Below are 23,598 nucleotides of genomic sequence, written 5' to 3' on the forward strand. Positions count from 1 at the left end.
TATTAATTGTGTATAATAACCGGACTACCAGGCCGAATTCGGGTGACCCGAGATATGATCCGGACCTGACCCGAAATAATGACTGAATCTATTTTTGAGATCTTTACCCGACCCTAAACTCGATGAAATCACACTAAATTAACCCTTAAAGTGTTCGAAATTGGACCGAGTCTTCAGATCGGACCGAATCATGTACACCCCTACTTATTTGAAATAATAATTACTAAAAGCCTAAAAGAAGAGATATGAATAATAAATTATGTTCATTTAATACACATGTGATAATACTCTTTCCTTTCTTCTTTTCTCCTTCTTCTTCTCGAATATTTAGCATTTTCAATACTTAATTTTAATTTAATTTTATTTTAAATTTTATAAAATATCACATACTTATTATAAAATTATATATTATAAAAATTAATTTCAGACTCAATGTAAAATTTGTCTTTCAATACATATTTAGTCTCATTTTAATTTAACAATATTATAATAATAAAATTACAATATTTATTTATTAAATTTAATGAATATATAATATTTTATATTAGTTTTTTTTAAGATAATATTATCTCTTTTTACTGATCTTAATATTATTTTAAAGATTATATCAAATACAAATTTTAATTTTAAATTAATTTAATTATTATAAAAATAAAATAATATCCAAAAAATATCTTATTATTAGAGTTGTTCTAATTTTTCTTTTTGCTCTGGTGTGCATTTGCTTTAATTTGGTATTTAAACATCACTTGTAATTTGCTTTATTTTTTCTCTTTTGTAGTAATTTTTGTCCCCTTCTTTGTAGACAGTATGGTTGTGTTACAGATCATATAGATTTTGGAGAGTTTCATGTATTCAGTTATTCACCAAAGAAAAGTTTTCGTCCTCGGAAGAACTACACTAAATTTGAAATAGGTTTACATCTATTTTAAAAAATATTTATTCTATTATATTATTTTTCTATTAATTAAAATTATTCATTCTCAACTTATAATTTAACATAGAAAATGTTTATTTCTTGTAGATCTATGTTTACTTGTAAGTTTCGCGTTTGAAGTTATTGATGAATAAAACGTTATTTCTTGTATTAAAAAAAAAGCTACGTTATTGTATGGCACTTTATTGTTGCGGCCAATTTTTTGGTATTTTTTAAAATAATTTCGTTAGATAATTAATATGAGTTATTTCAAAAAATAACTCTATTTTGTTAAATAAGTTAATAAGTATTTTTGAATTATACTTTATTTTTTAAATTGTTATTAATTATTGATTATTTAAATTTTATTTTTCAAAATATAAAATTATTAATTATTAATTACAGTTATTTAAAATTAGCTGATTAAAAATTATTTATCTATATTAAAAAAAAGATGATTGTAGTATATCTATATTATGGTGGCTATAATAGCTATAATATTTTAAAAAATATTGTTAAAATTAAAATAATATTTTTAAAAAAATATTACTAAAATAAAAAAATATGACTTTAATTTTTAAAATACTTGCATAATTATTATAACCATCATAAATATAGATATACTAGAATTTATTTTTTTTTAAATTATATTGAAATTATAGAATTTAGTTTCGATCAACTATATTAAATATATATTAAAATTAATTATTAAAATTAATTAAAAATATAAAATACACATTAAAAATAAAATTTAATTATATGTGCTATGTACATTTAGCATCTGTGTGTGAGTACAAACCTCACTATTATCCCACTAATACAATGTGAAACTCCTGCCCCCATTCAATAAGGAAGAAAGAAAACGAAGATGGATAGATTTACAACAGAACAAACTACTTTAATGTGATGTGTCGATTCATTCATCAACAACCCTAATGATGCTACTTCACTATGATACGAAATATTTTGTCCATTATTCGATATTAGATATTTCAATAAACCGGATACCACTTGCTTTTACTTTAAACTAATTTTTCTTTATCATAAACATTGAACCTCCATAATTTAAACATATTCCATTTTTGTTACTATCAAATTAATTTATTTTTTATAGTTAATTAACCGTTTCAATTTTTTATGATATAAAAAATAAAAATACTAAAAAATTATTAAAATTTATTTTTTTTATAATTTTTAGTTATTAATTTAATTTTTTAATTTAATAAACTAACTATATATTTTAGTTTATATTTTAAATTTAAATATTAACAAAAAAAATTATAATATCTTCTAACGTTTCTCGATCACGATAGCGACGCTTTCCTTATGTCAGCGTCCCTCACGAACAGCCCGTGAAACCCGTAAGGCACCCGGCGAGGAAGCCTCACCGCCGCCACCACCTCCAGCTCCGGTGACTTTGCATCCATCACCAAGAACCTCGACTCTCCCTTCCTTTCATCGTGCACGTAGCTCACCACGTACCCGTCGTCCTCCTCCGCCTCAGGGTTCTCCGGATCCCTGGCCACAAAGAATGGCTCGCCGGCGTAGCATCCGTCGCCAAACATCCGACAGGCGACAGTGCAGTTGGTCTTCCTGGAGACGTCGAGCTTGACGACACCGGAGATCTTGGGCATGGGGTCGCCGACGGCGGCGTAGACGAAGTTGTTCTTTTTTCCGACGTAGGAAGGGTTGATGACGCCGAAGTCGAGGTTGCGAGAGGATAAGGGCTGGCGGGAGACGATGCCGGTGGGGAGATGGATGGTGAGCTTTTCAACCATGGCGTGGACGAGGTCCATTCTCTCGAGGGTGTGCTCGACGGAGAGAATGTTGGGGGCCACGAGGGTGATGGTTTCTCCGTCAGGTTCGTCCCATGCGTTGATGGCGTGGATGAGGTTGAATCCCGGCACATCCAACCACCTGCAAGTTTCAATTCATTATATTTACATGCAATGAAAAATATTCTTTTTGATACACAAATTTTAGGTACAATTAATTTAATTAAATTATAATCTAACAAATTTTATTACTAACTGCACTTGAATTTGACATTTTAAAAAAAATATGATTTAAAATTTTAAATATAGATAAATATAAAAGAAATTTGATGAAAAAAGAATTGACTCCGCACGAAAATTCAGCGCTTGATGACATGAAAAGCATGCAATTAGTTACCTGATCTGAGACTCATCAACCGCATAGCGAGGCAATATCCCCACCCTCGACACCTTCGACGGATCCGACCCCACCGGAGACCCACCGGAGATCATGTCAAGCGGGTTCATCCCAATCTGTATGTCCGCAAACAACGCATACTTCTTCGTCACCGCAAAATCATGCAGGAACGCCGGCCTCGTCATTGAGAATACCGGCACGTCCGCCTGCTTCCTCCCTTCCTTATCGAACCAGAAGTACGTCAGAAACGGCGGAATCGGACTGTAACGGAACGCAAACGTCTCTCCGGTCTCGCTGTCAATCTTCGGGTGCGCTGTCATGCTCATCGCCAGCTTCCCCTCGAAGTCAAAACGACCCACCGTTTCGATGTCGCCAGTCTCCGTCACTCTCACCTTGTACGGAAGATCCGATTCTCCGAGAGCGAAGAGGTGGTTGCCGAACAGAGCTAAGCTTGTGTTCGCCAGCCCAATGCCGTTCACAGGGTTGTACTGTCCACTCAGCACACGCGCCGCCGTGAGGGAGCCACGCGCCGCCGAGCCCATTAGTGTGTTGAAGCCGGAGAACACGTTGGGGATGAGAGGTTGACCTGCTTCGTTCTCTATGGTGTACTTGTAGGTCTTGACGTAGCGGCTGCAGAGTGTGGCTTTGCCTTCTTTGATGCGAATGGCGTGGAGCATGCCGTCGCCGTCGAAGAGGTGGTACGGTCCCTTCGGGAGAAACTGTGGGTTGGGGCCGTTTCTGATGTACGCGCCGTCCAGGCAGGGCGGAAGAGATCCCTCGACGATGTCGCATTGGGTTGGTGGAAGCTCGTCTACCGGTGCGAAGTTGTGAGAGAGGACATGTTTTGGGTCCACGGAAGGCTTCAATGGAGGGTCGATGAAGTTGTTGATGACGTCATCGAAAGCGTTGAAGATGAACCCTGGCAGCGACAACTCCGAAGCTCTTCTTCTAGGGGGGAGTTTTGAGGGTGATGGTTTGGTTGTTCTGGAGGGAGGGGTAGTTATTATTGTTGGTGGTGGCGGTGGTGGTGCGGTAGTGGTGGTGGTGTTAAGGGTTTGTGGGTTTTGTTGGGTTTGAACGGTGGAGATGTTTCTGAGAGGGAGAGGTGGGGTTATTGAGGGTGATGATGAGGGTGGTGTAGTTACAATGATGGGTTTTGGGACCATGATTGTTTCCCCTTGCTAGTTTGTATAGTCCCAAAAGAGTGAAGAAAAAGAAAAGAATGAGGAGGGAGAAGGTATGGTGTTGTTATTTATGGAAAGAGAAATGACTAACAACTATGAAGCCCAAGATACATTCTCAATGAAATTGATGCTGACATCTATCTCAAATTAGTAAGGCCACAATAAATTGTTATATGTCTAAGTATTCGCTCCAGTTTTTAGCGGGAGAGTAATGTTAGGAAAGTAATTTTTGTGATTATTAGTCATCAATTAGTCATTAATGATAATTTGATAGTATGAGATTAGTGTAAAATTTTATCTAATGACTTATCTTTTTCTGCTGATTACATGCTAGCTAAAATTCAATAAAATTACTGATTCCTAGATTTTTTCTTATCAAAATTTTTTGATTTTAATATTGGAGTAATATTAGTGATTTTTTTTTTAAAAAAGTGAATGGTTGAAGTGTAATTCTCAAATGTGGAATCATTTAAAGTAGAGAAGTAAAAATTAGATTGAACATATAATTTATTAGATATATAAATTAATTTTTAAAATTAGACTGTCAGATCTTTTTTAATTTATGTTAAAAAAATTAAAAAATTTAAGGTAAAAAATTATAACTTTTGATTTGTATATATTCTACAATTTTAAAAAATATAAAAAATAATCGTATTAAAATATATCACTGCTTTCAATTTCATACTAAAAAAATCTACCGTTTTACCATTGCAATTTCCACAATAGAAACATGGAGTTTTTTTTTGTCTTTCAAAGAATTATAGTCAAATTGGATCGTAAATTTTAATCGAATTCTTTTGATAATATAACTCAAATTCTTGTTAGTAAAAATATATATTTATAGTTCCTAATGAGAAATGAATAGAAATCTAATTAAGAAGTCTAATTATCCTCGTAGTTCTGTAAAATTGACATACACTTGTTAAATTTTTTTATATCTTATTAGAAACTAAATGGGCGTTTAATTTGTTGGTCTGATCATCATTTTTTTTTCATACCCCTTCCTATTTCTTCAAACTCTACGCATTATTTTGGTTTTTTCAAATGCAAAATAATGATTCATCATCTTTTAACATAGAAAACTGTAAATTCCTTTGTTTTGCCATAATCAATTCACCAAAGTAACCACAATAATTATTTGACGTTGCTGTAATTGATTCATTGAAATCACCACATACTAAAGTATAGAGATGATGAAATTTTTTTTATTTTTTTTACTTACTTATTTAGTGATGAATTAGATATGTGGTTTTACTTTTGTTATTATATTATCAAATTTTAATTCACTATTAATATGATTAGTATATAAAATTAGATCAAATCAATCCTAAATTGAGGAATTTTAATGTCTCAAGTTCTCTCCATAAATTAAGTTTAGATTTGATCTAATTTCATAAACTTATTATGTTGGTAGTCAATTAAGATTCTTTAGTGTGTATTGGTTAGAATGTTACTTAACCGTGTTATATACTTATATTAACAAATTTTGATACCATAAATAAACAAAGTCACGAAAAAACTAATATGACTAATTTAAAATCTTTAAAGGACGAATTTGATTAAAAAATTCTTTCGAAAACCAATTTAAAAAACAAGTAATCTTTAAGGACTAATTTGACTATTTACTTTATAAATTATGGTCAATTCTATGGTACTTTTTGTTTTGCGTGTAATTTTTGTCTAAATTATCTTTTATAGTAACTTTAAAATATTTTAACTTTAATATTTTTAAATTTAAAATTAATTATTTAACTTATTTTAATAATTAGAAAATATTTTTTAGACACCATAATAAATACCATAAATTATATGCTGTTAACTTTTTATTATATTATATTTTAATTTATTTTATATTTAATATGATCTTTCTTATTGATGAGTTAGAAGAAAAACTTAATTAACAAGTATCCATTACTTGTAGCAAACACATTCTGTTATTAATAGAAAAAATTATATTCATCACACTACCTTTTGTATACATTTTTTTATATTTTTTATGATATATTTGTTTTTTCTCCCTCTTTATAAATTGATTTTTTTATATGCAAAATAAAAAATCTTTTAACAGAAATATACACAAAAATAGTCCATTTATCTTTTTTATTTTTCTTAGCAATCATTCTTCACCTAATTTTATGCATATGGAAAATTAGTTTAATTTTTCATTCTATCTCTCACGTTTTGTTGAATTTCAACTTTGTTTCTATCTGTGCTATGATGCTTTTCTTCATGTCAAGAAAGGAAACATTATGCCGGACAAAATTGAAAGGACCACTTTATTTTACATTTACATACAAGAGTTACATGAACATTTAGAAGGGAAAAAAAATGTTAATGACGAATCCTCACCTATAATATAAAGTAATAAACAAATGAGCATCTAAATAATGATAATGTAGCTGATCCTTAATACTATATATTCTCTGCTCTTTTAAACTATAAAGAAAATTAAAAAAGAAATTCAGAATAAGATATAGTGGTATATATCACTACCACAAAAACGGTGTTTAGTCACCAAATTTTAACTACGAACACTAAATCGTGATAAAAATAAATGAGCGTGTCTTCTATTTATCACGAAATATTACGACAGTGGCTAAAATTTAATCTTTTGCTACAAACAATATTTTTCGTAGCTGTATTTCTTGCTTACATTAACGTACCATGACTATTCTGTCTTAAATAAATTAATTTTTTAAATAAATTTATTAATGTATAGTATCATTTTTTAATATTCTAACATTAACACATATTTATAAAATTAAATCTAAAAATATAAAAAATGAATTTAGATAAAATAAAAAATTATAAAAATAAAGATAATATTCTAATATTTGAGTTAATTATAAAGATAAAATTTATTTAACTAAAATAATATAATTTGAATAGATAATAAAAGGTTCAATAATTTGTAAGTATAAAAAATATTTTGGTTTTTATTAAAAATAAATTATTTATCATTTTTTGAATTTAAAAAATGAGAATAAGTTAAAAAAAATTAGTCTTTATTTATATGGTTTAATACATACTATATATTTTTGTGAATACTGTACTTTTATTATGTACTCTTATTATATGTATAATTATCTTTTTAAAAATTATTTTGTGAAATTATGAATTAAATTTTTTATTTTTATTATTATTTAATTGGTATATTCTATTAATTAATTATTTTACAATTATTTTCAGTTATAAAAAAATAATACTAATTAATTTATGAGTCACTTGTATAAAAGTTTGAAATTTTATTAAGTAACAAAGAAATTAATTTATAAAATTTCTTATAACAATTTTATCTGATAATTAATTTGTCTAATGTAATAAAATTTTAGTAACTAATTTAATAATTAAAATTTATTAAACATTAAAATTTTCAGGTAAAAGTATTTACAAAATTTACTTAATGTATAACTCTTGTTATATTGTTTCATGTATAATAGGTAAATAATTAAATAATAGTATATTATTTAAATCATCAACTATCAACTGCATGAAATGAAAGATTGTGAGGGTCATATATTTATTAAAGTAGTTTTTTGGTTATTTATTGTTATTGTAATAAAAATTAAAGATAAAAATATTACAAAATCAAAATTTAAATTTAAATTTTTTATTATATTTGACCATTAAAAAATAAATAAATAACTATTCTGTTAAAAATAAAATAATTTAAGGTATATTTAGTAGATAATAAACAGTAGGATGAAAGAAATATTCTTAAGATTAAAGAAAGTTAAAAGACAATTTAAACAACATTGGTCAAGCTGAATTTTTAAAATTTAAAATTTTAATGTGCGCTTAACTTCTGAAGTAGTTTTTGGCGGAAAATTAAAATAATTACGGACAAATTTTAATATAACTTCCCATCATTCACGTTGTCTTTTAACTCCTACTTTTCTGCAGCACCTTAAAAGCACTCTCTTTAACCACATTATATGAACCCTATCATATGATAGGATATCCTCCAAACTCAAAATACTGATTTTTTCTTTGTTATTTGTTAGTTTTTTTAGTAGATTTTTTTCGTGAAACAAAAACATAATAATTCAGAAGAGACCCTCCTAGCAGAATTACGATAACACAGAATATCAACAACAATGAAGAATTTGCAGAAGGTTTGGGTGAAATAAGTCTCAACCAGTACCTACCAGAAAAGATTATAATGACCCTTTAGTTGTGAATGTCAAAGGTATATGAAATTTCAATTTTTTTACGTGATTTTTTGAATTCTAATATTTAGTTTATTTTTTTATTCAATTTTATATTCATGGCAGACACTTCTATGGGAGAAATTACAACTGGCAAAAGGACGACAATTTAAGTTTGGCATTTGAAAATTGATGAAAAAGACATTATGGAACTTGATGGGCATGGACAAAGTCGAGATAATGACGTAAATTTATTGATACGATTTTCTGGGTGTAATGGCTCGTAGAGCAACGCTGTAAATTGGAAAGGTCTTTGGTGTTGAAAATGTATGATGTGTGATAAATTTAGAGAAACTGGATGAAACTTTAGAGAAAAAGCTATGGATATAGCAGCTCTGTACAAATTTTTGTTATCAAAATACAGTGATAAAGTGCCTAGTTTATCCAGTGATATGTTAGACATTTAATTAATATATTTAATAAGTAATAGTTAAAATTTTAAATATATTTAATCTAGAAGGGATTAGAATTTATTTTATTTATGTTAAATTTTTTTATTTCTTATTATATATAAGTTTAGACTTGTATTATTATTATTATTATTATTATTATTATTATTATTATTATTATTATTATTATTATTATTATTATTATTATTATTATTATTATACTGAATTCTTATTAGTATTTTTTTATGGAAAAATGTTAGATATTATATATTTAAAAAGTTTGATTTTTGTTATTAATGTAATATATATAAATATAATTTTAATTTAATAAAATTGTTCAATTAAATCAAATTAGCATAAATTAGTTCTGAATTGTATGTGAAAAATATAGTGAGTTAGCCACAAAAATAGTGTGATTAAATAATCCAACATTAGCTACAAAAAAAATGTGGCTGAAAAATCTGCACAAATTAACTAAGTGTAATAGAATTATACTTTTTTATTTAATTATTCTTATTTAGCCACGGCATTATACGTGGACAATGATATATAAATCGTGGCTCTTTGAAGGTCTCCACGATGTTTAAAATTGTGGCTAATAACGCTAAAATCGTGGCAAATTGAAAATGCAACCCTCGATTAGCCACAAATATTCTTTCGTAGCCAATGTATAATTGCTACGGTTATCTTAGAGTTTAGCCAAAAAAATTTTCGTGGCTAAACCCCTTATTTCTTGTAGTGTATGTATATCTTTTTTTCTCTTTTTATGTAAGGTTGCCATTTAGTCTAATATTCCTTAGATTACTAAATAAAAAAAATATCCATCTTGAGTCCACTTCAAATTAACCTGAGACTATATATACTTCCAATATCTAATAAATTCCATTTCAGGTATTTAGGTTTGACAATAACACTATTTTTCCATTACCACAGAAAATTTAAAATCAATCTTCAGAAACTGATGGTGCATAATGAGTCAATTATTTGTAGATAAAAACTCAGGTGCAGTCAATTTCACGTGAAGTTGATAACTGAGAACAGTTAAATAATTTAATTAATTTGACTAAATTTTTATCTAATAATTCTCAATTATCAACTTTACATAAAATTAATTATATATACTTGAGTTTTCACCTTATTTGTAACACAATTAAGATCTGCCTAGTCCCTTTGCTACATTTCACCATAGCCTATTCATAATTTGAGAGTAGAACATGTTGATGAGGGGAAGTGTTTGAGTGAAAGGTACAAATAAGAGTTCCAATCATTCATTCACATCCATGGTAAGATATTGTGAAAACCATTGGAAACAAGTGTAAGGTGGAGATAAAACATGTAGCTGTTGTAATATATCAAATATGATATTTCTACAATTCTATCCGAATCCATAAATGCCAAGAGGGTCCACCTTTTTCTTATTACCTACTATTAGCCACTTAATAAAGAAGAAAATCACTATCAGTTTTTTCCAGTTTTTTTAAATAAATAAATAATAATAATAATAATAATAATAATAATAATAATAATAATAATAATAATAATAATAATAATAATAATAACTGTTTTTGTCCATATTTTCTCCATCACGGCAGAATCAGTGGTAATAATTGGGTTTGAGAAAAAATGACACTTGTAATACTACTTTTGGTACACTCCACAAAATATATTTTTGTATACTAAAAAAATTTGTATATATTTTTTCAATTTTTTACTTTCAAATATTTAAAAAAAAAAAAGAGTACATATAATTCAATTTTGCAACTTTTCTATTTTTACAATACATTTTAAATTAATAGTGCTAGAATAACGGCATAACGGTTAATGGTTAATATAGTCGAAAAAATTGAAATTTTACATAAAATTAAAATAATTAATTAAATACATAAAATATAAAATTCTAATAAAATTTAAATTTTAAAATTATTCGATCAAATATATAATTTTTTTTAAATTATAACATCAAAAGATTTTAGAAATTAAATCAAAATAAACTCAACTAAAGAAGCAAGCAGGGTAACAATGGGACAATCCAATCAATTAAACAGTGAGAAATAAGAGTGGGACTAAGGCATGCAAGAGAGACATATGGTGACAAAACAAAACATGCAAAATTAAACTTTTGTCCTAAATTATGCAATCTAACCAAAACTCCAAAAGATCTTTTTTTTTCCTATAAAAAATTAAACAGCTAATAATAAAAATAAAATTTTAAAAACAATAAAACTAACTGAAAAATATCTTCTGAGTCAGTGAACTGCAGTTACAAAGGATAATATTGGCTTCTAAATAGGGACCAGCCACTCATTAGAAAATGACCAATAATTATCCATGGAATAGGAATCAGATAAAAGTTTTCTGCCCTCCATTTAAACAGCACTCACTTTCAAAGCCACTTGAATTGGAGATGCTATTTCATTTCTGGCACAATAAGAAAGCAGTTGGGTCCACTGCTTCACCATTGCTTCAAAGATAAATTGTTATAGTTGGTGGGGTAGTTGATTAATACATGACCTTTTTTGTGGCCTCTGTTTCCTATATCGAAATATCATAATGTGTAATAAATAATCAATATTTTTTAATTTTTATCGCATTTTAGAAGAATATACTTTATATTACTTTTTTTAATATCAAAAGTCTTGATAATAATTTTTTAAATGTTAATATTCTATTTTATATTCATAAATTTATATAGATGTATATTTTTTAGAATTTGAACTAAAATATAAAATTTGAATTTCTATTCTTATTCGTTTTAATTTTTTTGATATTCTATTTAAATTTAAATAGAATATTTTTTTATTGACATTTATGTTTTAAAATTAATATAAAAATAATAAATATTAATAATCTATATCAATATTAAATTAAATCAACTAAATTCAATTTATAATTAATCTTTTTTCCAAATTTATTAATAACTAAGTTACGACCTATCTTATTTAAATTTCTAGGAGGGAGGGACAGAGAACACCTAAGAACAGGAGATTCCTTGTGTGAAACTTAGATGTTGAAGTACGCACCCTTTATCTTATGCTATGGGTAAGGAATCAAATGTGAATCAAATTTATTTGATTTAATTATATAGATTTACTTTAGGATTTGTATGTAAGCTGATCTATTTTAAGATATTGGTATAATATTATTATATTAGAGGTTATTTAATTTATTTATCTCATTTACCCTAATACTATTGTTTTAGCAAATCTAAGATTTTACTTAGTATATTTAATTTGTTACAAAATTTATGTTACTCATATATTATTACTCAAATAACATTTTATAAATGTAAAATAAGATTTATTCATTTACTTTTATTAATTTAAAATTGTTCTATTTTTTAATTCTAAAATATTAAAAGTTTACTTTTAAAAATCGAATGAATCAGTCCAATCCAAATTGCATTGTTTTTTTCTAAAAAAAAAATATAGCAAAAATCGTTTTCTTAAATCAAACAAACCTTCAAATTCTAAACACATTTTTCAAAAGTAAAGTTACCGGACTTTAACCATCAATCATATGTATAGTTTCCATTCAACATTTGTGCATTGTGTATATAGTACATATACAATATACTTCTCAGTTTATTCATGGTTTAGTATTTAACACTGCCACAAGCAATTCTCACTTCATTAAGCAGATCTTCTTGGGGCTGCATTCCAGCTTCCTTCATCTGATACAGAAACCTCAAAGCTTCAATGTGCATACCATTATGCATGTAACCCATAACCATTGCATTCCAACAATCAACATTTCTTTCATTCCCCTTCATTTCAAACACTTGTTCTGCATCTCTCAGCAAACCACTTCTTCCATACATAGCTATCAAACTACACTTAACATATTTATCTGAGACCATCCCAAATTTGATGGCATTAGCATGGACCTGTTCGCCACATTGTTCGCGATTCAGCATCTTCCCACATGCCTTGAGAACACTGGAAAATGTGAAGCTATCCTTCTTCACCCCTTGTCTTCCCATCTCCTTGAAGTCGCAGAGAACCTCAGAGAATTGCTTTTCCCTGCATCCGCCTACAATCTTAGCCGACCAAGTCATGTTGTTGTGTCGCGAAGCGTGGTTGAATACAGCATTCGCATCTTCCAGGCGATTGAATTTCCCATAGAAACTGATCAAAGAGCTACTTAGAACCACGTCAGTACAAGCTCCTAACTTCAACAAACATCCATGAGCTTGCATACCGAGATGGAAGTTCGCACTGCAGGCACATGACTTGAGAAGGCAACCCCACATCCACGCAGGGAATTCCGAATCTTCCATACCCAAATCTTCAACCATGCTGACAAATACTCTAGCTACCTCCGCATAATCAGCATTATCATAATAAGCAACAAACAAGGTTGCCCAAGTGTTGAAGTCCCTAACAGACATTAAATCAAACACATGGCGTGCATTGTCCAACAAGCCACATGACACAAGCATGATGAGAATCCGATTGATGAAGGGCAACGGAGGCTTAATCCCACTGTGGATTATGTGATTGTTCAAGTGAATAGCAGTATGTGGGTCCCCAGAAACAGTGCACTCTTTAACAAGAGAGGTGTAGATGTCAATGGGTATGGGATTGTAGAGAGCTTCCATTAAGCACAATATATCTAAGGTTGAAGACCCATTTTTCTTCCTCTTCTTCTTCCTCCTCTTAATGCTGTCGCTGCAAGTAGTAGTGGTTTGTGGAGAGATAATGGGTTGGAGGGGTTTCGAAGAGATGACAGGGGAGGTGTGAAGGAGAGGAAGCTTGAGTTTGGGGTTGTGAGGAGAATATGTAATGGTGGAGATGCTGCTGCCGTGGTGGTGATGGTAGCTGGATTGAGTGGCTGTTGGCGGCGGAACAGTGACAAGTTCCATTTTTGGACCGTCAACATGAGACCTACAAGCTTTCTGCTACGTACTTCTGATTGTGTAGCGAAGATTACGAAACGTTCAATGGTGATGAATCACCAAATAAATATACATGAAGTGAATTATTTGAATATCATGCTATTTATATACTAAAAATCAGCGACCACTCACTCATACAAACATAAAATATAAATTAAACAATACATAAATAGATGATAAATAATTCTTTAACTGAATTTTTATATGCTCGTAGTATTTTTGTTATTGAAAACATTTATTAGATTTCAAAATTAAATTAGGTCCTTACAATTATCAAGAGAGCAGATCATTATATCGAAATTGTAAAAAAATAGGTAATTTAGTTATGGAACTAACCGCTTTTTTATTTAAATAAGTATAAGAAAATGATTAATTCTCATAATGCCCATGGATGAAAATTTAGAACAAAATGCGCATGGCCATCTTAGGACAATACGCACAAAATGGAATTGCACTTCATTTCAAAGAAGGCGCACACAAAATGGAGCCTCCAATTCACCTGCATCACTCACGAAATGGAGCCTCCATGACTATGCACATTTTGTTCTAAATTTCCATTCATACGTATTCTGAGAATTAATCATTTTCCTATACTTATTTAAATAAAAAAGCTTGGAACTAACCATTATGAATAATTGATATCAGTTTTCAGTTTTCACGAAGATAGTATTGTGGAGATGACTATGCATACGACTTGAACCATCTTAGTATAAGATAATTTGCAAGATTTGAAGACCTGGTCACGACTTCTACTCTTCTAGGTGCTCCTTTCACTTCACTAATAAGATAAAATTAACACCAGCTATCAGACCAAAAACTAAATACACACTGTAGAACACAACACAGATTAGGAAGGGAATAAAATGTGCGGAAAATGTGACAATATTACAACTATAATAAAAAGGAATACGCTTGTTTTAGGAGAAAATTGCTGAACTGAACTATTCAGTCTCTCTCATTCTCATCAGCATCACCAGAAATAGCGAAAATTAAATGATTACAGCAAAAACTGATATCACAATTGAAGGACAAAACAAAGTTGTGTTGGCAGTTGCCACATATCAGGTAGAGATGTCAAAAATCTTAAAAGAGTTCCAGCTTCCAAGAGTTAGTTGCTTGTTTTGGGAATCAATCAATGCTTCCCCGAAATGTTTCCATGACACTTCCGAATCTCTTGCATTTTCCCAAAGAACACTGGCTAAGGAACAACTATTTTCATCAGTGTCATAAGCAATCAGGATCTGAATCTGTCTCCTCAGAAAATTTCTCAGGCAATAGTAGACTCGGAGATCGGTAATGGATAGATTTTAAGAAATTGAAATATGCATACTTAATGTCAAATTGCATATCATACCCTGCATAAAAAAGAAAAATATAACTTGCAGAAGAGATTTTGATTACAAATTGGACAAGGAAAAAGTAAGGCTTGATCCTTACAATAGTTTACTGCAATAGTGCATCCTCCATCACCTGAACTCTGCCTAACATGATGAAACCACATACTTGGCCTGCATTAGTTCCATCTGATCAGCACGAGCGCGCGACAAACTATATAAATCCACGAATTCATCTCGCTAATGAAATTATAAGAGAGAAAAAGGAGGGAAATGCTTACAAGTAGAGAATCTCCCCAGCCTTCACTGTACACTCAAATGGCTTAGGGCCATTGAAGTACAAGGGAAACTTAGACACCTCCTCATGGAGTTTCTCAGGAGGAGGAAAAGGGTCTACACTGCACCATGGAACATATCTAATAGGCTCCTCAAGCTCCAAATCAAACTCTCCAGTGTCCTACAAACCAAAAACATTGACATCACAGTCTTGTTTTGCTAAATAGGGTCAGCTACACCTACATGCATCGGATCATAACATATAAAGTCAACTTAAGTCTTGCCAATTCGTTTGCCTATCTCGTTACACTTCTTGTTGATCCAGTATCTACCACCCAAAAAAAAGATAATGAAGATATTAGGCATTTTAGTCAAACATGTTAATCTCCACTGTTATTCGCATGAAGATATCTTTACATGAGTAATCTATTAGACATTTAGACTTATAACAGCATAATAAAGATGAATGGAAGAAAAAACATAATAAATAAAAGAGGGAAAGAGCATACCGAAGAGTATCTGTAAGTGGCAGCAGGGTATTGACGGATGTAGAGTCTATGAACATCAGTGGGAGGCAACAGAATGAAGTGCTTCTCTCCCGAGACAACGGCATACAGATTCTCGTAGTGATCCTTGTGGAATGAAGTGTGAGAACGCTGGTTACCAATCCAGAGGTTCACAGCTTCAGGCAAAGCGCCGCCGAAAGCCTCCGTGGCCCAATCGATGTGGGGGTCGCAATCGGCGGCGAGGGCGGAGTACTCGGAGCGGAAGCAGTCGTTCTGCTGCTGGGCGTAGGCGACGACGGCGGGGTTGTGATCGGGGGAGGCGATGAGGCGGAGGGCGTCGGGGAAGGGCGTGCGCTGCACGTAAGCGGAGGCGAAGCAGAGGGAGGAAGGAGAGGAGGGGAGAGGGGCGAGGGCGTCGGCGCGGCCGGAGGGGGTGAGGTGGAGGGAGACGCTGGAGGAGGAGAGGGAGCGGGAGAGGTAGGAATGTTGGGCCTGATTGGGTTGGGCCTGGGCCCAAAGGGAGAGTGCAGGCCAGTGGTTGATAGCGTTGGAGATGATGCAGGGTTTGTTTGGGTTAACGAAATCTCTGAGGAATTGAAGGGCAGTTGGTGGGGCTTGCAGTCTTTCCACTTTGCTGTTGTTGCCTAAGCTTAGCTCTCTCACTTCATTCCAGAGTCTCTCTACCTCCTCCATCTTTTTCTCTCAGATTCTTCTTTCGCACATCGCACCTCACTATTTAGCTACTAACATGTCTAAGACAATAACTATACTTACTTTATATATTTATTATATATATAAAATTATTTAATTATTCTAATAATAATTAATAAATATTAAATTAGATAACTGATTCTTTTATTATTTTTCAAATATTATTGATGTTTTAATCATGCTTAATAACATTTCTAATGAAGTGTTTTTAATAACATCTTTGATAGAGAATCAATAAAATTTTACCACTTGTATAATGATATTAATAAAATAATTAAAAATAATATAAAATTCTAACTAAACTAAGACTAAACATTGGAGGGACAAATTTTGCATTTAATTTCAAATTACTGTTTATGAGAAACATTCAATTCTATTTGTGTGAGATTTTGAGCAAACCACATCTACATGTATTGAATATCAAATTCTCTTCACAATTACATGCACATCTCTTTCATGGCCATTGTTTGACCCTTTCAAAAGTCAGTCCATCATTCACATTCAAATTGATATCTTTGCAGGGTGGTGTTTTAGGGTTCCAACCATTTATAGCTCTATGTCTCTCCACACCATTGGACCCATTGATGTGCTGATCACCAACAATGGACAAAGATGATAAGAACCAGCTAATCCACTTTGATCTCTCCCACATCTTCATCCACCATGCTTCTTCATGGCAATTCAACTGCCCATGCATGAAAACCACCAAACCTTGACAGTATCAGCTACTCGCTGAGGGTGCCATGTTGCCCGGACGAATTCTATTTGGCAATGGCCTCGCAATGAGGCCCTCCGTGATCCAACCTACTGATTCCCCATCAGTTCTGACAAGGTCGAATTCCCGTGTTACATAATCAAGGGACATGTGCAGCTTCCCGCCAGGTTTGGAATCATTAACGACTCCTCTTCCTACAATTCCCGCATTCTTCTCTAACCAATATACATAGTTGACCTGAAACAACGCCTTCAGCATGTCCAATGGCAAACAGCTCTCCTTAAGAACAACCTGATTCAGCCAGATATGTTAGTCACTGTCCATAACACAACAATGTACCAGGTTGCTAATATCTAGAAGGGGAAAGACTTTTTGCCTCATTTGGAGTGGCCTTTTTGAAGAGAAGAAAAGAATTTTTTTCTCATTAAAAAAATGTACTTTTATTAAAAAATTCTTTTATTTTAAGCAAACAATATGTTGCTTTTCAAAAAATGCAAAACTTTTAAGATTTTAATTAATCGTTTCCTAAAACAGAAATATTTCTTATGTTTTCTATCCAAACACGAAATTGCTTCTTAATTTTTTTTTTCTTTTTCAAAAGTCACTCCAAACTCATCCTTATCCTTTGAACTTCTTATCTTTTAATCCAATTTTCTGGGAAGATAGAAACATAACAAGGAAAATCTCAGGTCCAATATGCTCCTACCAAAGGGAAGAGGCTATCAAATTTTGTGTGTATATGACTGTCAACTTACACAGAATTTCCCCATGTGTTCTGACAAGATATAGCCCTCATCTTTATAAAGCGTGAACAGAGCGAGTGCGTCATCCTTGCTGCTGACAATTTCACTAAGCTTGGACCCAAGTTCTAGACGCCGTTCAATTTCTGCAGCCGCATCCTTTGCTTCAGATGACAATGCATTTGATTTTGCCTAGTACAAAAGCGAACAAGCCATGTCATGAAGAGGCAATGTCATTAAGTGTTCGACGGTGTTTTATACCAGTTGTTTAGTGCCCAACACAATCATCATCTTTTATATGGGCTTACTATATAAGAATTGCAAGGAAGCACAAAATATTCAAAGTTTTCAAAATCAGACAAGCAATATCACACATTATCATGGCAATTGGCAAGATTGATATGATATTTCCCCAAATCCTTAGCCTCCATCAACTGAGAAGTAGAATAAAACGAAGGGCAACCTTAAACTACATAATACATTATAAAAATAAAAACTTTTATCACATTTTAGCATGCCACAAAAATATGATCCAACAGATAGGAACTTCATTTTGAAGTTTCAAATGTCATATATATATTTATCATGGAAGCAAGATTAACTCACTTTATTTGCAAACGTTGCATTTAATATGGGTACAGCCGGAAATAATGGCTCCTCATCATTGACCTCTTTAACTGGAGGTGCCTGGCCACTCAGTAGATATTCACTGAAAACCAAACCTGTTTAAAACTCAATAATCATATGTATAAAATTCTAAACCATACAGAAAAATTAAAACTTATTAAATCCTAGTAGCATTTCTCGGCTCCTTACTCCTCCAACAATTGATTGCAAAAACATTTAAATCTACATGTAAGAGACAACTTGGAAGAATATTCAATGTTTCATCAATAGTACACACTCATTCTTTCAAAGTTTACTATAATACATCCCCAACATGTTAATGTTAGCCAGAGTGAGAGAAAGTGATCAGAAATTACTTGCACGATAAGGATTCAAAGTCCTTAATTGAATTGACTGGTATGACTTCAGATTGCAGTACATGTGAATCCAAGTCACAACACCAAAGGATGCAAGAACAAGAGGCGTGGAGGATCCTATGCAGTTACCCAATCCTATACCAATCCCGATACCGATAAACTTGCTTGCCATTCCTTGTACTTCACCTTTGGCAATTACCTAATATTTAGAATTACTTTTAGAAAGAAAAATTAAATAAAATAAAATGAACATGTGTTCAGAAAATTTCCAATAACTAGTAATACTAGAATGGTTGAGCTGTGTCATTAAACAAGTACTTCTATTTATTCAAAGCAAGAACAATCTGTTTCTTACCTCAGCAAAATTTCTTTGAGCAGCAAAACCAGCAAAGAAACAACTCCTGGTTGATGCCTGTAAATATAAAATCAGGTTCAAGTTTCAATCATTTTTCATACGAATAACTAACAACTATATTAAGTTTATGCATACTCCCCAGCCTGAATCATACAGGAGAATAGATTGCCTTCTATACTAAAATGTCTTAACCATACCAGCCACTACCTAAACAAAATCATTTAAACAAAGTAGAATACAAGGGATTGGTTTGTTTCTAGCTTCATGTACTATATACAAGATCCATTCAATCACCTGAATCAATGCGGCTGCGGAACGGGAGGCGCCGGCCACAGCACCAATCAGCACAAAGAAGTGTGGAAAAGCAGGAGTGCACATCTCCAAACCAAATGCGGCATTCTCAAGCAGATCAGCAAACAACCTCCAGCCTTTCGGGTTAACATCGAAATGGCGGCCGAAATTGGACAGCATAATCTTACTGAGGTACCCAATTCCATCCTTGAGAACCCAATTAATGGCAGCAGCAGTGGGAATTGCACCTTTTCCCAACCCAACAGCATAAAGCAATGACTGAGTTGCCAGCACCCCACTAACCTGGCTTGCAACACCCTGAACCGCTCTCCACAGAGAATACTCCAAGTAATCGCTGGTTACGCTTTTGGGAAACCCTTCAGGGAGCATCAAACGAAGGAAGAGGTCCCTGCACTTGAACCACAGAAAGGTTACAACTTGAGTCGAGTTAATGGATGATAACTCACTGAACAAACCGGGTTCCGAGGTCACGAAAGAATCGTTGAAATTATCAGGGATTAGCTTTGTCCACTTGCCACCTTTCACTTCCCAAAGAGACTCTGAGAATGCTTCTTTCTCGGAAGCCAAAGTTTTCGCCTTTGCGAATTTTGCGAGGACGAGTTGGGAGAAGGAGCAGAAAGCTGAAGAGAGAAGCAATGAGAAGAAAAGGGTGTGGCTTGATGGTGAAAAAGAGTCGTCGGAGTCAAAGGGGTATCCCCAACCACCACCCCCATTGTTGTTGTTGTTGTTGTTGTTGTAACCGCCGCCATGGTGTTCCGAGAAGAGAGGAAGCGCCGAAAAACTACGGTGGAGAGGAGGGGCTGTGGTAAAGAGAGTGTTGAGTTGTTTGGATGGAAGGGAGCGGAAACGAGTGGCGGAGACCGGCGGCGGTGGAGAACAATAGGAGGAGGAAGAGAGAGGATTGAAGAAGTGGGAAGAGGGGAAGAAAGAAGAGCAGGCCATGGAGAAGGAAAATGGGTCAAAACTTGGGAATCATCGAATCAGTCAATCAACGGAACCACCGCCGCAACCAGATCCAACGTTGAAAACCTTTGGAATTCCGACCGCCGCTCCACTCAGAATAATTGAAAGTTTAGTGTTGTAGTGTTTTTTGTTTTTGTCAGGATCGATGTAATGGTAGTGGGCTTTTTGTTTTCATTTCTTCGTTGATGGGCCATAAACCGGACTATCCCAAGTTAAAAAAAAAAACATAAATACTCTGGACTATCGGTTACAACTTTGACCAGTTGTGAACCAACTGAATACAAAAAAAAAAACCCTTATGAAGCAACTTACGTTAACCGATAGTTTATTCGTCTACTTAATTAAATATTAGGGTTATAGGATTCCGTGACTTGTGACATATTTTAAAATAGTCTCTGACACTGTTTTTTATTGTCATACAAAAATAGAGACATAAATATAAAGACACAGAAATACATGAAAATAGATATACACGATTTTTAACATGTTTAGTGATAATAGTTATAATACACAAGGCACGTTTATTTAATTCAAAAGTCAAATTTATTCCCAAATAAAAACAACATCAATACCACCACCACTAACATTACCACTATCATCACCAATTTCTACCACCACTATCATTAATATTGATCTTTCAATCTTTTTTCAAATAAACAAAATTAATAACTCCAATTTAAATATTACTTAAACAATTCAAATTAAAAAATAAAAATAAGGGTGAGGGTTTGTTGATGCGTCAGAGGAAAAACAAATGATGAGAAAAACGACGGTGATAACGAAGGACAATGCGGAGGCAAACTATAGTGTTGGACGACCTTCTTTATGCTCGTGGTTACTGCGGCGTTCGGCAGAGACAACCTCCTTCATATTTGCAATTATAGCAGCATCAGATCTACAATAATAGCCGTCCACTCCAATCACTAACACTATTTTTATCACTAGACGAAGATAAAGATGAAGGAGATAGAGAAAGTGAAGGCGACATCGTCGGAGATAGTGATGCCAAAGAGGAAAAAATAAAAAAGAGAGATCCAGAGAGAGACGTCGATCGTGGGGAGGATAAACACAAAGTGCTTTGAAAGCGTAACTACTTGATGGATTTGGGATGGTGGAGGATGAGGATGAAATAAATTTAGAGAGGAGGAGTTGAGATGCAATAATAATGGAGGTTAGAAGAGGGAGAAAGGAGAAGAGAAAAGAGAAAGTTAACGTGAGTTGGGTAATTTTAGAATTTTGATCTGTATCTCAAGCTAAATTTTCATGTCTCTTCATTTTGGCCAAACACAAAATACATGTTCTTTGTGTGTAGTTATTTGTAACTGTGTCTTTTTTGAATTTGTGTCTTACAAAACAAACAGTGCACATATGTTGTTGTGTGTGTCTCTCATATACACAAACACCGTCCAAACGCAATGTGAAGTTACTTTCGAGCTTCGTAGTGGTCCTTCAAATTAATAATTACTCATATTCATCCTTAAAGTTGCATTTCGATACCCAGAGTTATCCTTCAAACAATTTATGCCAACAAGCGTCATTGGAGAGTTAAAATGGACTCATTTCTGATACGGGGGCAAGATAAGAGCTAGCTGATGTGGAGGACGAAACTTTTCTATGGCAATTTAGTTCCTGGACCAATTTTAAAAAATCATAATCCCCAAATTTACTCCAAGCCTTCTCTTCTTAGTTGTTCTTAACTAGAAGAAAGAATAATGACGATGAGGAAGCCTTCTTCTATCAATGGCATCCAGCCTAATGGTATGATGCCTAGATAACTAATAAGGTTTCAATTCCAATTCCACTTTACAATTCATCAATTCTTCGATCTGATTTCTATAACTGCCAGTGACACTTTCTTTAAAGTCGCGCATGATATATTCTACACTTTCTTCAGCAAGACAAGATCCGCCTAGCACATTTCTCGTGCCGTCTTTGTCGATTTGGAGCCAACCGTCATCGACGATGTCAGAGCCGGCACCTACCGCCGGCTCTTCCACCTAGAGCAGCTTATCTCTAGTAAGGAGAACGCCATAAACAACTTCGCCAAGGGACACTACACCATCAGCAAGGAGATTGTCGATCTCTGCCTTGATCACGTTCACAAGCTCGCCAACAACTGCATCAGCCTCCAGAACTTTCTCGTTTTCAACACCATCGGTGACGATACTGGCTCCGACCCGGTTTTCTCTTCCTGAGTGCCTCTCTGTCAATTATGGTAAGAAGTCCAAGCTTGACTTCACCGTCTACCATTCCCGTTAGGTATAATTTAAAAATTTATTGTTCAAGAATTCACCTCACATGTTTTATTCCCTAATCGCTACTTTGGGTTTGCTTTTCCTGAAATCAACAATGTTGTTTTTCCTCTTTCTAATTTATAATTTCAGGTTTAGAGAGTTTATATAGAGTTATATAACAATGTCCTTTTTAGTCATTCTCTCCTTGAACACACTAATGTCGTTGTGCTCTTGAACAATGAAACTATCTATAATATTTGCAGGCGGCCCTTGATATATCAAAACAACGCCATTAAAGAGTAACATGGCGAGAAAAAAGTCTTTATTCGTGTTTTAGAAGAAAGAGAAAATGTTAAATTAAGAAAGGGTTAATATACTTATGCAAATGAAACGATGTTATCTAACATAATTATCAGAATATTGTTCTGGTAATTTGTGGCAAAAATTTTTTGTTGACTAACTTATGACAATATTGAAATAAAAAAAAAGTACACACTAAATTATTAAGAAAGTGATACTATTTTTATTCATATTTATCAATCGTTAAATATATTTATATCATATATAGTAGTATATAGAATATAAATAAAAAATGATTGAAAAGTCCTAACTCATTTTGTTAATATCTTTCTAACTTCTAAATAAAGTTTGTTTTGATTTTTTTATTTTTTGTTTTTAAAAAGTAACACATGTATTTAAAAAATTG

The 23,598-nt window shown here is 32.5% G+C and overlaps 4 protein-coding genes across 5 annotated transcripts; all 4 read right to left on the reverse strand.

Moving 5' to 3' along the window:
- Positions 1 to 1,648: 1,648 nt before the first annotated feature.
- On the reverse strand, positions 1,649 to 4,445 carry LOC112800212 (probable carotenoid cleavage dioxygenase 4, chloroplastic). Its single transcript, XM_025842359.2, has 2 exons — positions 3,089 to 4,445; positions 1,649 to 2,833 (listed from the first exon to the last, which is right to left on the reverse strand). The coding sequence occupies exons 1-2, from the start codon at positions 4,252 to 4,254 to the stop codon at positions 2,221 to 2,223; spliced, it is 1,779 nt and encodes a 592-aa protein (XP_025698144.1). The 5' UTR covers positions 4,255 to 4,445; the 3' UTR covers positions 1,649 to 2,220.
- A 7,924-nt stretch (positions 4,446 to 12,369) lies between these two features.
- LOC112800213 (pentatricopeptide repeat-containing protein At1g31790-like) lies at positions 12,370 to 13,967 on the reverse strand. The gene has a single exon (XM_025842360.3). It carries the CDS (start codon positions 13,728 to 13,730, stop codon positions 12,462 to 12,464), a length of 1,269 nt encoding a protein of 422 aa, XP_025698145.1. The 5' UTR covers positions 13,731 to 13,967; the 3' UTR covers positions 12,370 to 12,461.
- A 629-nt stretch (positions 13,968 to 14,596) lies between these two features.
- On the reverse strand, positions 14,597 to 16,641 carry LOC112800215 (lysine-specific demethylase JMJ32-like). 2 transcript variants are annotated; one of them, XR_011881748.1, is made up of 4 exons: positions 15,883 to 16,641; positions 15,379 to 15,554; positions 15,201 to 15,286; positions 14,597 to 15,118 (listed from the first exon to the last, which is right to left on the reverse strand). XR_011881748.1 is itself a non-coding variant. In XM_025842363.3 (4 exons), exons 1-4 carry the CDS (start codon positions 16,570 to 16,572, stop codon positions 14,988 to 14,990), a joined length of 1,068 nt encoding a protein of 355 aa, XP_025698148.1. In that variant the 5' UTR covers positions 16,573 to 16,641; the 3' UTR covers positions 14,597 to 14,987. The 2 variants fall into 2 exon arrangements, 1 of the variants encoding a protein (XP_025698148.1); XM_025842363.3 differs by having other exon boundaries at positions 15,201 to 15,271.
- A 264-nt stretch (positions 16,642 to 16,905) lies between these two features.
- Positions 16,906 to 20,969, reverse strand: LOC112800214 (protein root UVB sensitive 1, chloroplastic-like). Its single transcript, XM_025842361.3, has 6 exons — positions 19,678 to 20,969; positions 19,384 to 19,440; positions 19,029 to 19,227; positions 18,652 to 18,767; positions 18,061 to 18,237; positions 16,906 to 17,596 (listed from the first exon to the last, which is right to left on the reverse strand). The coding sequence occupies exons 1-6, from the start codon at positions 20,635 to 20,637 to the stop codon at positions 17,312 to 17,314; spliced, it is 1,794 nt and encodes a 597-aa protein (XP_025698146.1). The 5' UTR covers positions 20,638 to 20,969; the 3' UTR covers positions 16,906 to 17,311.
- Positions 20,970 to 23,598: the final 2,629 nt, after the last annotated feature.

Source organism: Arachis hypogaea, chromosome 5 (assembly GCF_003086295.3).
Source record: "Arachis hypogaea cultivar Tifrunner chromosome 5, arahy.Tifrunner.gnm2.J5K5, whole genome shotgun sequence".
NCBI classification, from domain to species: domain Eukaryota; kingdom Viridiplantae; phylum Streptophyta; class Magnoliopsida; order Fabales; family Fabaceae; genus Arachis; species Arachis hypogaea.